The following is a 14,432-nucleotide window of genomic DNA, read 5'->3' as shown; positions in this document are numbered from 1 at the left end:
TTTTAATGAAAAATAACTTTTCAGAACAGTAAGTCAGTAAGAATAGTGGCACTGCTTAACATTTTTTCAAAACTCTAGTTAAAACGGCTGGACTCGCTTATCTGCTTCTGCATTCAATCTGTTCGCCATGTGCTTTTGGAAAATTCCACTGTCCATTGGTGAGAGAACAAGAGTGAAAAAGGCAAATAACATCTAAATATTACTCTGGAAATAGTTTTGACCTTGTAGACTCCTTAAAAGGACTTTTGGGGACCCCCAGAAGTTCACAGGCCATACTGAGAACCACTGTTTTAAAGAAGTATTAATCGGGACAACAAACCCCAGTCCTTCACTGCTCACCACACAGCTCAGAATGGATAGGGTTTCTATAACTGCGTGTTGTAATTGCTATAAACATTTCATGCCTCTATCATACCTGCCACCCTGATAATCTAATTACAAAGACTCACTGAGAAACAGTATCTAACATAGTATCAGAGTTCTCATTTCTGCCTGACAGACTTAAGACTTACCTGATATCAATGCAGCTCAAGGCTTTTGCCACAGAGAGGTTGCCACCATTTGCTTTCCATTTTTCAAGCCAAGACACTTCACAAGTAATCCGTAACTTTTCCCCATACTCCTTTTTATTTTAGTAGCGTTAGATTGGGTATACCCGTGCATCAAGGTAGGCCTTATCATTTAGTCAAACCCTAAGCTGGTAGTCAAAAATGACTGTGACCATTATAACTTCAACAATGGGTCAGATCAGAATTTGGGCTTCTTGAACCAAGCACAGGGCTGATTTATATGGCATACGTGGGTAGAGGTGATGGCATTAAAATGGCTCTGAGAGTAATAAATTGATTAAAATCCTTCAATTGAAGAAACTGACCACAAATGTAAAGAGGTACAATGAAGCAGAAACATGAAAATAAATGGTGAATTACAATTATAGTACCTCGAAGAGCAAGTTAAAAGTTGAAAAGTGTTTCTTAGATTTAAAAGTAGCTTTTACAGAAGAACAAAAACAGTAGGACTAGACACCTACTTCTTAATGAAGAAAAACAGTGAGATAGGGGAATCACTGAATAAATGACAATCCATCCTACCTATCAGTATTTCATAAAGAATAAATTAGATGGTTGATTTTATGTATCTTTGTTAGTCTGAAAATATTAAGAGTTTATCATTGGTTTTGTATTTTTCTATTTCAGCAAATGTCAATGTGTCCTGGAAGAACTGATTTCTAAGGAGTCTACTGAAATGGATTATTTGGCCCAACATTTTCTGTGCATTTAAATTTGGGGAGTTTTTTGTTTGTTTGTTTTTTGTTCGGTAAGTTTTTACTCTTTTTAGGAAGAGCCTAAATTTATTAAACAACTAACCTGAACTTTAAATCAAAACTTTGGATTCACGGTTTATGATTTAGTAAATGATGACAAAAACCCCATGTCACTTTGTGTCTCTTTTTCCTTTCTCAATTTTCCTTATCTTCTTTTTTTTTTCCCATGCTAGAGCTTCACAATTTGGAAAACAGTGTGAGAAGTAAAGAGATAAACACATCATGCTAGACCAAGTATCTCTATCATAAGCTTTCATAACTCACTATTACTTTTCCTTTATGTACTCAACATGCATTATTTTTGTCATTATTTGATTAATGTCTGTTGCCCCTCTAAAAGGGTACCATCTGGTGAGTTCTTCAAACGCAAGAAATGTGATTGCTTTGCTTGCCACTATACTCCTAGTCACTGACATGTAACAGGTACTCAGTAAACATCCGCTGAATAATGCACACTCATTCATTTGCCACCTGCTCAGATATTTGGGTCCTAAGAGAATGGTTTAGGTCTTCCCTTTAAGATAACTCCCTGATGGAAAAACTGTCTTTCTATATATGGAATTCTTACGAGGGATAACACATATTCCTAAATATCCATACAATCCATCCTACCTATCAGTATTTCATAAAGAAAATCACAAAAGAAAATGAAGATTCTGAAAATGGCAAAAATAAACTATTAGAGATGAAAAGTATAAATAACTTTTGGTCTATTAAAAGAAGGGGCAAAACTTAAGCAATAAAATGCAGAAAACCATTGAGATACGTATCTTACCTTATATTTTTCATTTGCAAATAAAACTGAGGCTCTGTGAAATTTGCATAGAGGGTTCTTGGGATCAATGACAATGGCTTTGTTTAGGGTATCCAAAGCCTTCTCGGATTTTTTCAGTGCATGCTGAACCTATGAGAAATAAAGATCATATTAATGTTTCCTTTTGACATTTATGAAGAAAGGGAAGAACCATATACTGTGACTCAAATCAACATGAAGATAATAAGACTACTGAGACATCTGGCTGGATCAATTGGTAGAGCGTACAACTCTTGATCTCGGGGTCATGAGTTTGAGTAACACTTGGACATACAGATTACTTAAGAAAAAAAATACTAAATCTACTAAAGTTGTATGGTGTGAGAGGGTTTTCTAAGAGTTAAGAGGACTTAATAGTTGATTACCAGACTATTAACAGATTATCTCTAAAATCTCTTCTAATTCTAATTCAACTGCTTAACTTTCCAGGTGAGAATATGGACATCACGTTAAATAACTTGCTCCGGGATCAGAACCTCGGTCCTCTGGCACCCAATCCACCATTATGTATCCCAAGCAATAATCCACAGTGATTATTTTATCTTTATGGCAGATATTTAGTACCTTTAAGTCTAAAAGACAAGAAAAACCTTGATTTTCCCCTCACAGGAAAATCTTACTATTTAGTTAGAGAATACTTACATTTCAATATGTTTATTAAATATTAGGCTTTTCAAAACTATGTTCAAATAAACACTAGAGGATTTGGCTCTAAACCCTTACCACCAGCACTGCTTCACTCAGAACAATTACATCTCTACTTATTTTAGGAATTTATTTTAAAAATAATTCTTGTTGTCACAAATGGCAAGATTTCATTTCTTTTGATGGCTGCATAATATTCCATTGTGTATATATACCACATCTTCTTGATCCATTCATCTGTTGATGGACATCTAGGTTCTTTCCATAGTTTGGCTATTGTGGACATTGCTGCTATAAACATTCGGGTGCACGTGCCCCTTTGGATCACTACGTTTGTATCTTTAGGGTAAATACTGTGTGGGATTTTTAAATGCTATTTAAAATATTTACTTCACCGTATTCCAGATCAATGATTTTCAGATTTGTAAAACAGAAGAATTTTTTTTTTAAAGATTTTATTTATTTATTTGACAGAGAGAAATCACAAGTAGGCAGAGAGGCAGGCAGAGAGAGAGAGAGAGGAGGAAGCAGGCTCCCTGCTGAGCAGGGAGCCCGATGCGGGACTCGATCCCAGGACCCTGAGATCATGACCTGAGCCGAAGGTAGCGGCTTAACCACTGAGCCACCCAAGCGCCCATACACTATGATCTTTGTAGAAGGTTATTGCTACATGTGGCCAAATATTCTGCCCACCAAATTGAAATCCTAAACATTAGTTCTCTAACAGAGAAAAGCATATTCTATTACTTGAAAACATCTTCAAACAAACCACACAAAATTTTTAAATTGTCTATTCCACAATAACTTTAAAAGAAAGCCTACTTTAAAGATGTCCAACTTCACTAAAGGGTATCAAATGGTACTTAAGTTTGATTTGTTTAAGTGATGAGAAAAATTCTTTGTTGATATATTTTGCATAGTATCTAACTATGAAAAAAGTTACCATGACAATTAGAAAATGTTATAAAGAACTGTAATTCTTCTCCCAAAATGAACAGTGAAATTCCCAACTCACATAATTTCCTCACATTGTATGCCCAGTCCCACAAGCTCGCTGAGAGAAGTGAAGGGGAGGGGAAGGAGGGAGGGAAGACATGGGTAAGAGGCAAGAACAAGAACTACTGGTACCGTGTTTACAGAGAAACTAATAAATGAGATTTCAAAAAGCAAACATACTTCTTCTCTGATTGAGGTACAACTTATTATCAAACAATTAAGTTTCTGTTCTGATTTTTAAAAAACAGATTTTTACGACAATATTCATAATATTGACACGTACATATTAGGGCTAGTTATCATCTCCTTTTGACTTTTTTTTTTTAACTTTTCCTTTCTTAAAAAAAAAAGTAAGAGCCAAACTCCTTTAAAGCTTTGAACTGTGTATACAGAAAATGAGAGTGCACTCTCTCTTGCTTTCAAAAAAATAAAATTTATTTAAAAAAAAAAAAAAAAAGGGCATCAGTGCCTGGGTGGCTTGGTAAGTTAAGCATGTGCCTTTAGCTCAGATCATGACCTCAGGGTCCTGGGATCAAGCCCCACGTTCTTAGGCTCCCTGCCCAGTGGGGAGTACCTCCCCCTCCCTCTGTCCCTCTCTACTACTCCTGTGTGCGTGTGCTCTCTCTCTCAAATAAATAAAATCTTAAAAAAAAAAGAGAGAGAGAACAAAAGAAAATGAGAGTGCAGTGAACATAATATTTAGTCCAACAATCAGGATGCAGTTGCTCCTTTCCATTCTACCAGATACTGCACCTTTTCATTAAGTGTTAACTGATGAGACGATACTTCATATTTTTTACCATGTGCTACTCTACCTACAGCACCAAAATAACCAGTAATGGAGTTTTTTTAATGACTGAGTTGCAACTCCTGATCTGTTAATTTATGCAAAATCTGTGTTGAGTTAATCAAATTGGTAATCATCTTTGCCCTCATCATTCTTCTAGTTATTCCACTCAGTCTTTATGATTAATGGTTCTAAGATCAAACAGATCATATTGACAGACAGCACAAGTATTTGGGGAAACAGTGTCTGTTATATTACCAAATTATTGGAAAAATTTTATTTCATTATCTTTCAGATTTCATAAAGTGTAGTATATATAACACCTATTAAATGATTCTAAAATACTGAAATTTTCCTTCAAGTGTAAAATATATACCGAGCCTGTAAATTACTGTGACTAGACTTTACTGTCATTCTACTACATTCTTGCGTACATATGTATATAGCTATGTGTGTGATTACGTGATCTTTGTGATACAGATTATGGAACTGGGCAGGTTTGAGTATATATCCTGTGCTTTTTTCAGAAATAGTTGCAATGTTTACACAGCAGCATTACTTGTCAGGTTTTTATTGCTTGCTGTTGTTTGCTGTGTAAAAGAAATGTGTCAAACAAGTTTAAAGTTTAGTGTGTTCTGAAGAAGGGTGTGAACAACAGTGTTCACGGGCTTTTAGAATGCTTTCCATTTTCAGTTCTTGTAACTCAGTTGTTTAGAACTTAAAAGCAATTCAAATAATATGAACATTATCGCCTACTAGAAATAATGTTTTCAAGTTTTCATGGCACATTATGACTGTAAATGTCTCCCCACCTCAACAGTAAAGTCTATGGGAGACTCATGAAGATTCATGAAATGTCCATAGTGACTGTTAGTCATGTTGAATAAGTCTAGTATGAACAAAGTATTTTATTGCACAGAGTAAAAAAAAAATAGTATGTTGCCTAACAAAGCTACTGCTGCTTTATTACAACATTACGTTTTGTTTTTATAAAATGTACCAAGATTTGAATTGATAACCTTTATTTTACATGGAAAAAACCCAGTTTCTTTAAAAAGCAAAATGGTGATTCACATCACCTTTTAGAATTTTAATTAGTTTTGGGAGAATATCCAAGACAACAGAGGAGTAGGAGATCTTAGTTTTGTCTGGCCCCAGGAAATTAGCTGGATAGCTATCAAATCATTTTAAACACAACTCAACTGAAGATCTAAGAAAAGAACTGCTACAATTCTACAAATAGAAGAGCAACCACTTTCTGCAAGAATGAAAGACAGAAAAACTCACCTCAAGAAAGAACAAGAGGCAGTACTGACTGCCAAGGACCTAACCAGTATGGATATAAGAAAGATGCTAGAACTAGAGCTCAGAATAACAATTACAAAGCTAAACTTTAAAGGCTATTAATGAGATGCAATAAAAAACGGAGGCTCTAACTGCTAGGATAAAGGATGCAGAAGAGAGAATTAATGGATAATAAAGAAGCTGAGTAAAAGAGATAAACAACCACTGGATCATGAGGGGAAAATCAACAGATAAGTGATACCATAAAGCAAAACAGTATTAGAATAACTGGGATCCCAGACAAAGAAAGAGAGAGGGAGGGCAGACGGTATACTGAAGCAAATTATAGCTGAGAACTTCCCTAATCTGGGGAAGGAAGCAGCCATTCACGTCCAGGAGGCACAGAGAACCCCCTCAAAATCAATAAAAATAGATCAACACCTCAACATGTAATAGTGAACCTTGCAAATCTAAGACAAAAGAGAAAATCCTGAAAGGAGCTCAGGAAAAGAGGTCCATAACCTACACAGGTAGAAACATGAGCCTGGCAGCAGACTTATCCACAGAGACCTGGCAGGTCAGAAAGGACTGCCATGATATATTCAGGGTGCTAAATGAGGAAATATGCAGCCAAGAATACTTTATCCAGCTAGGATGTCTTTCAAAATAGAAGGAGTGATAAAATGCTTCCAAGACAAACAGAAGCTAAAAGAATTTGTGACCACCAAACCAGCCCTACAAGAAATATCAAAAGGGATCTAAAGTAACATAGGCCAGAAAGGAATAGAGACAATCTACAGAAACAGTGACTTTACAGGTAATAACAATAGCACTAACTTCATATCTTTCAATAGTTACTCAAAATGTAAATAGGCTACATAACCCAATCAAAAGACACAGGGTATCAGATTGGATAAAAAAGCAAGACCTATCCATACACTATCTGCAAGAGACTCATTTAAGACCTACAGATACTTCTAGATTGAAAGTGAGGGGGCAGAAAATCATTTATCATGCTAATGGACATCAAAAGAAAGCTGGGGTAGTAATCCTCATATCAGACAAATTAGATTTTAAACCAAAGACTCTAGTAAGAGATGAGGAAGGACACTATATCATAATTAAAGGGTCAATCCAAAAGAAGATCTAACAATTGTAAATATTTATGCCCCTAACATGGGAGGAACCAATTACATAAACCAATAAATGAAAAAATTAAAGAAACACACTGATAACAATACAATAATAGTAGAAGACTTTAACACCCTACTCACTGCAACAGACAGATTATCTAAGCAGAAGATCAGTAAGGAAACAAGACCTTTGAATGACACACTGGACCAGATGGACTTCACGGATATATTCAGAACATTCCATCCTAAACTAAAAGAATACAGTCTTCTTGAATACACATGGAACATTCTCCAGAACAGATCACATACTGGGTCACAAATCAGGTCTCAACCAGAACTAAAAGACTGGGATCATTCCCTTCATATTTTCAGATCACAATGCTCTGAAAGTTGAACTCAACCACAAGTGGAAATTTGGAAGGAACTCAAATATTTGGAGGTTAGAGAGCATTCTACTAAGGAATGAATGTGTCAACCAGGAAATTAAAGAAGAATTAAAAATATTCATGGAAACAAATGGAAATGAAAACACAACTGTCCAAAACTTTTGCAATGCAGTCAAGGCAGTCCTAAGAGGTAAGTATATAGCAATACAAGGCTTTCTCAAAAAACAAGAAAGTTCTCACATACGCAACCTAACCTTACACCTAAAAGAGGTGGAGAAAGAACAGCAAATAAAGTCAAAACCCAGTAGGAGAACAGAAATAATAAAGATTAGAGCAGAAATCAATGAAATAGAAAACAAAGAACAGTAGAACAGATCAATAAACTAGAAAATGGTTCTTCAAAAGAATTAATGAAATTGATAACCCCCTGGCCAGACTTATCAAAAAAGAGAAAGGACCCAAATAAATAAAATCATGAATGAAAGAGGAGAGATCATAACGAACACCAAAAAAAAATACAGTACAATTATAAGAATATAATATGAGCAACTATATGCCAACAAATTAGGCAACCTGGAAGAAGTAGATGTATTCCTAGAGATGTATAAACTGTCAAAGCTGAAACAGGCAAAAATAGAAAACCTGAACAGACCCGTAACGAGCAAGGAAATTGAAGTAATAATGAAAAATCTCCCAACAAACAAGAGTCCAGGGCCTGACAGCTTCCCAGGGGAATTCTACCAAACATTTAAAGATTTAATGCTTATTCTGCAGCTGTTTGAAAAAAAGAAATGGACCGAATAATGTACGGAGCTACTGAATCACTGAGTTGTACACCTGAAACTAATGTAATAGTGTCACACTGTGTGTCAAATATACTTCAATTAAAAAAAAAAAAGAAAGAAAAAAAAAAAAGAATGGAAGGAAAACTTCCAAACTCTTCCTGTAAGACCAGCATTACCTCTATCCCCAAGTCAAAGACTCCACTAAAGAATTACAGACCAATATCTCTGATGAACATGGACGAAAAAATTCTCACCTAGATACTAGTGAAAGGTTTCCAACAGTACATTAAAAGGATTATTTACCATGACCACGTGGGATTTATTCCTGGGCTGCAAGGGTGGTTCAACATCCACAAATCAATCAATATGATTATACTACATAAATAAAAGAAAGGACAAGAACCATATAATCCTCCCAATAGAATCAGAAAGGCCATCTGACAAAGTACAGCATCCTTTCTTGATTAAAACTCTTCACAGTGTAGGGATAGAGAAAACATACCTCAAAATATCATAAAAGCCATCTATGAAAAGCCCATCAATGGGGAAAAATTGAGAGCTTTCCCCCTAAGGTCAAGAACATGACAGGGATGTCCACTCTCACCACTGTTGTTCAACATAGTACTAAAAGTCCTACTCTCAGAAATCAGAAGAAATAAAAGAAATAAAAGGTATCAAAGTAAACAGAAATAATAAGAAATCAAAAAGAAATAAAAGGCATCCAAATCAGCAAAGAAGAAGTCAAACTCTCACTCTTCGAAGATGACATGTGGAAAACACAAAAGACTCCATCCACCCCCAAATCGTTAGAACTCATTCGGGGATTCAGCACAGTGGCAGGATATAAAACCAATGCAGAGAAATCAGCTGCATTTCTATATACTAACAATGAGGCAGAAGAAAGAGAAATTAAGGAGTTAATCCCATTTAAAACTGCACCCCGAACCATAAGATACATAGGAATAAACCTAACCAAGGAGGCATAGGATCTGTACTCAGAAAACTACAGAACACTCATGAAAGAAATTGAGGAAGACACAAAGAAATGGAAAAATGTTCCATGCTTATGGATTAGAAGAACAAATATTGTTAGAGCAATCTTTACATTTAGTGCAATCCCTATCAAAATGCCACCAACTTTTTTCACGGAGCTAGAACAAAGAATGCTAAAATTTGTATGGAACCGAAAAAGACCTCAAATAGCTAAAGGAATATTGAAAAGAAAACCAAAGCTGGTAGCATCGCAATTCTGGACATCAAGCTCTGCTACAAAGGTGTAAACATCAAGACGGTATGGTACTGGCACAAAAACAGACACATAGATCAATGGAACAGAATAGAGAACCCAGAAATGGACCCCCAACTCTATGGTTAACTGATCTTTGACAAAGCAAGAAATAATATCCAATGGAAATAAGATATTCTCTTCAACAAATGGTGTTGGGAAAACTAGACAGCTACATGGAGAACAATGAAACTGGACCATTTCCTTATATCATATAAAAATAGGCTCAAAATGGATGAAAGACCTACATGTGAGGACAGGAATCCATCAAAATCCTAGAGGAGAACATAGGCGGCAACCTCTTAGACCTTGGCCCCAGTAACTTCTTGGTAGACACATCTCAAAAGTCAAGGGAAACAAAGGCAAAAATCAACTACTGGGAGTTCATCAAGATAAAAAGCTTTGGCACAGCAAAGGAAACAGTCAACAAAACCAAAAGACAACAGACAGAATGGGAGAAGATATGTGCAAATGACATATCAGATAAAGGGCTAGTATCCAAAATATATAAAGAACTTATCAAACTCAATACCCAAAGAACAAATAATCCAATTAAGAAATGGGCAGAAGACATGAATAGACATTTTGGCAAAGAAGACATTCAAACGGCCAACAGACACATGAAAAAATGCTCAACATCACTTGGCATTGGGGAAATACAAATCAAAACCACAATGAGATACCACCTCACACTGGTTAGAATGGCTAAAATTAATCAAGTCAGGAAACAACAGATGTTGTTGGCAAGGATGTGGAGAAAGGGGAAACCCCTTACACTGCTGATGGGAATGCAAGTTGGTGCCGCCACTCTGGAAGGCAGTATGGAGGTGCCTCAAAAAGTTGAAAATAGAGTTACCCTATGACCCAGCAACTGCAGTAGTATCCTAAGGATAAAAATGCAGTGGCCTGAAGGGGCACCTGCACCCCAGTGTTTATACCAGCAATGTCCACAAGCTGAAGTATGGAAAGAGCCCAGATGTCCATAGACAGATCAATGGAATATACTATACTCAGCCACCAAAAAAAGTCTTGCCATTTGCAGTGACATGGATGGAACTTGAGTATTGTGCTAAGTGAAATAAACTAATCAGAGAAAGATATGATCTCAATGATATGTGGAATTTAAGAAACAAAGCAGAGTATCATAGGGGAAGGGAGGGAAAAAATAAAATAAGATGAAATCACAGAGGGAGACAAACCAAAGAGACTCTTAACCATAGGGAACAAACTGAGTGTAGCTGGAGGGGAGGGGTTTCAGGGGATGGTGTAACTGGGTGATGTACATTAAGGAGGGAATATGATACAATGAGCACTAGGTATCATGAGACTGATGAATCACTAAACTCTACCTCTGAAGCTAATAATACACTATATGTTAATTAATTAAATTTAAATAAAAAATAAAATAAAAAGAATCTTAATTAATTTTTGACATACCTATATCACTCAGCAGCTAAAACATTGGGAAGCATTTGTCTTGAAATAACAATTACTCAATTTAGGAGCTAAATATTAACATGAAAAAAAGTGCTTTCGAAATATGAAGTATCTCATCTGAGTCTTACAACAGGCCTATTAGATAAGATGGTATTACTTGTCATTTATAAAATGAAAGCTCAGAGAAATGGACTTGCCCAAGGAATGAGGGTACTCCAGTGATTTCTCTTTATGCCAAGGAAAAACGTGATATTTTTGGCTATAAAATAATCCATGGTATTTTTCTTAGAATATAAACAAATTAACAGACAAAAAGCCCTAATTTTCACCACAGCAATTAAGTCAGTAACAAACACATTTTGAAAGGGAGATTCACTGAAAAATATTTAGAAAACTACTTACTACTCCAATGTGGCAAAGTAAAACTGAACTTTGAGGGTTGATATCAAGTGCTTTCTGGAAATGCATTTCTGCAAGGCTGAATTTTTCTTGCTTGTAATAAATCATTCCTAAACCATACCTGAAAGTATAAAATAAAGTATAATTTTAGGGATATGAACTTTTGGCTGGTAATTTAGTTCAACTAATAAAAGGGTATGTTATGGAATCTGGCATTTTAATAAACTAAAGAGAAATACTAGTGGCCTCAGAGAAGGCAAAAAACTATCAATCATGATAAAAAATATCATCAAAGCATTTTATTTTTTAGAAACTTTTTTCATCAAAGCATTTTAGACAAATCACTTTTATAAGTGAAAACAATAAATCAAATCAATCAAATAGAACTTTGACAATGGGGAAAAAAGAAACTACATCCTTAAATCTATCATTACAATCTAGACTTAACAGCTCATTTTCACTGAGTGGCTAATTATGTGTGTGCCAATAACTTTGCTAAACTCTTTATGTGAATTATCTCATTTAATCCTAGAAGGAAACAAGGAGATACATATTGTTATCTCTTACATTCCAAACAAGGGAAATGAATTTAGAGAAGTTAAATAACATGCCCAAAGTTATACAACTAATAAGGATTCTAAACCCTAAACTCTTAACAATGCTATTTCCATATTACTGGTGTAAATGCATATATATCATTATAATTACATATGCATGGTGTCATGTTCTGCTTCCCTTGTCTTCACTATATCAAAACATACTCCCTATGGACTTAAAAATTATAAATTTTAAAGGCTATGTAATAACATACTAACTGAATATACAGGTATTTCTTCTGAATTTTCAAAACATCAAATGAACATAATGTGACTAATTTATATTAAGGAGACCTCTCTTGGCTATAACTAGGTAATGACAAGGGGGAATAAACACCAAATGAATGAGTAAGAAGAAAGCACAATATATCTTCTTATATTTGGGGTGAAGAAAAGGTATAAAAAGTTCTGTGCTAATAATGGCGATGGTGGAACAACAAAAGAAAGACTATTTACACCGGAGCTGGAATAATAAAATAAATTAACTTAGTGTTTAATTAGGTACTTAAAGTTACCTAAATATCTCAACATTTAAATTCTTCCTGTAAAAGCCTGCCAATCTGAATCTTTTTGTTTTTCCTAATTGAAGTAATTATTTTTACAACAATTTTTGATATGGCAAGGTTTTTTTAAGAATGCAACTATTATACTATAGGACATACCCAAACATTTAAAAAACACAAGTCCCTATTGAGAACTGAGTTCTTAAAATATTACGGAGTACTTTATGTGAAGAGAAGGCAGCAGTATCAGTAAGCTTGACTGTTCACTATATCAGCAGAAGCTAGCTAGCACTTCTTGTCAGGCCATCTTTTAGATAATGTAACTACTTAGAAATGAGATATAATTCATTAAAAAATGTATATACACAGGTCAAAAAATATGTTTTAATAATATAGTGATTCAGATTTAGTGACAGAATAAAAATTCAACTGCTATAATGATTACCTCAAAAGATTAAAAAAAAAACAACCCACCATATCCAACATAAAAACTGTGGCAGAGTTATGATGTCAGAATTACACTTCTTGATAGGTAAAACTATTCAGTCAAGAAAAATACAATAAAATGTCAGCAGTGGATACAATGTTGAGGCAGAAGTAAGAATAAACTTTTTAATGCCTTCTTCGTTTGTGAACTATGTAAGAGCCAGGTAACTTCCTCAATAGAGACATTACTTAATAAACTGAAGCACTGAGCTCTAAATAAAGCTAATGAACTAGACCAGTATTTAATAAGCCAGAACACTGTAAAGAGCAGCAACTAGTGGACAGTTCTCAATGTTTATCTTCTACCAGCCCATAGTTGATTATACTAGTCCCCACCACTTTCCAAACCATGTTCTATCTGAATCACTGTTTCAGTGTTCTAAGAAAAAGAAATGAATCAAATAACAAAATCAATTATTTCAAAAGTTTGGTAGGAGAAAAGGATCTAGTATTTGATCATTAGTTAAGAGTTTGTTAAAGGTATACATTTCACATATATACATACATAAATAAAACATACATACATACATAAAAAAAACAACTGGGATTGCAACTTATCAACCAGTACATACTATTCTGAAGTACTGGTAACCAGACTCATGACAATAAAGAGATGTCTAACAAGAAAACTTCCTGAGTACCAGTCCCATCAGTAAGACATAGTCTTTGCACTTCATTAGCACTTACCACGCGTTATAATGTCGCGGATTGACTCTGATAGCATTTCGAAAACAAGCTAATGCTTTGTCTAATTCTTCAGTTAATACAAACTCATGCCCTAATAGAGTATAGGCATAAGCATAATTTGGATCAACCTGGATAGCTCTCTGGAAGAATTTAATTGCAATATCATGTTCCCGTTGCAAACTGAAACAGTTTCCGGCAGCACACCAGGCCTTAAAAAAAGATGGAAACAAAAACCAAATATATAATTAAAATTTTGTTTCAATTTTTCTAACAAAACCAAATTTACGACTAAAATCAAGACTGAGACCTCAATGAGAACAGAAAAACAAAAACTGAAGTTATCTTTTTAAAAAAAATTCATTTGAGAGAGAAAGGGAGCGTGAGCACATGAGGAAGGGGCAGAGGAAGAGGGAGAGGGAATCTGGAGCAGACTTAGCACTGAGCCTGGAGCCTGGAGGGGGAGCCCTGAGATCAGGACCTGAGCTGAAACCAAGAGTTAGCTGTTCAACTGACTACGCCACTCAGGCACCCCCTAAAGTTTTAATGGATACAGTTGATCCTCATTGTTCATGATTTCATATTGGTGAATTTGTCTACTCATAAAAATTTATAGGGTTTGTAAAACTGGACTCTACACTTGGGAGTGCCTTAGTGGTCACCCAACATATGAATTGTCCACCAGGCACACTCTCAGTTGAGGTCAAGAAAGGCGATTCTATACCTCTTTCATCTCTCATATAGAGCTGACCAGAGTATAGAGTGTAGGGGGCAGGGCAGGGCAGGGCAGGGCAAGAAGCTCTGGCTCTGAGGCCAGCAGGACAGAGACTGAACCCTAAACCTGGCACCTGTCATAGGGTGGCCTCAGGCAAATCACCTTAACACTTC

The 14,432-nt window shown here is 35.4% G+C and overlaps 1 protein-coding gene across 9 annotated transcripts in view; it reads right to left on the bottom strand.

Annotated features, from left to right (window-relative positions):
- The window catches only part of CDC27 (cell division cycle 27), a 72,791-nt gene that overhangs the window by 9,538 nt on the left and 48,821 nt on the right, over window positions 1-14,432 (bottom strand). For all 9 annotated transcript variants that reach the window (XM_059147700.1, XM_059147699.1, XM_059147698.1 and 6 more), the window contains exons 14-16: window positions 13,548-13,756; window positions 11,279-11,396; window positions 2,100-2,228 (exon numbers count right to left, since the gene is read on the bottom strand). In XM_059147700.1, the coding sequence (XP_059003683.1) occupies window positions 2,100-2,228; window positions 11,279-11,396; window positions 13,548-13,756 (456 nt within the window). The remainder of the gene's footprint in view (window positions 1-2,099; window positions 2,229-11,278; window positions 11,397-13,547; window positions 13,757-14,432) is intronic.

Source organism: Mustela lutreola, chromosome 15 (assembly GCF_030435805.1).
Source record: "Mustela lutreola isolate mMusLut2 chromosome 15, mMusLut2.pri, whole genome shotgun sequence".
NCBI classification, from domain to species: Eukaryota; Metazoa; Chordata; class Mammalia; order Carnivora; family Mustelidae; genus Mustela; species Mustela lutreola.
The sequence above is the reverse complement of the archived record's forward strand: the minus strand, read 5'-3'. Positions and strand labels throughout refer to the sequence as shown.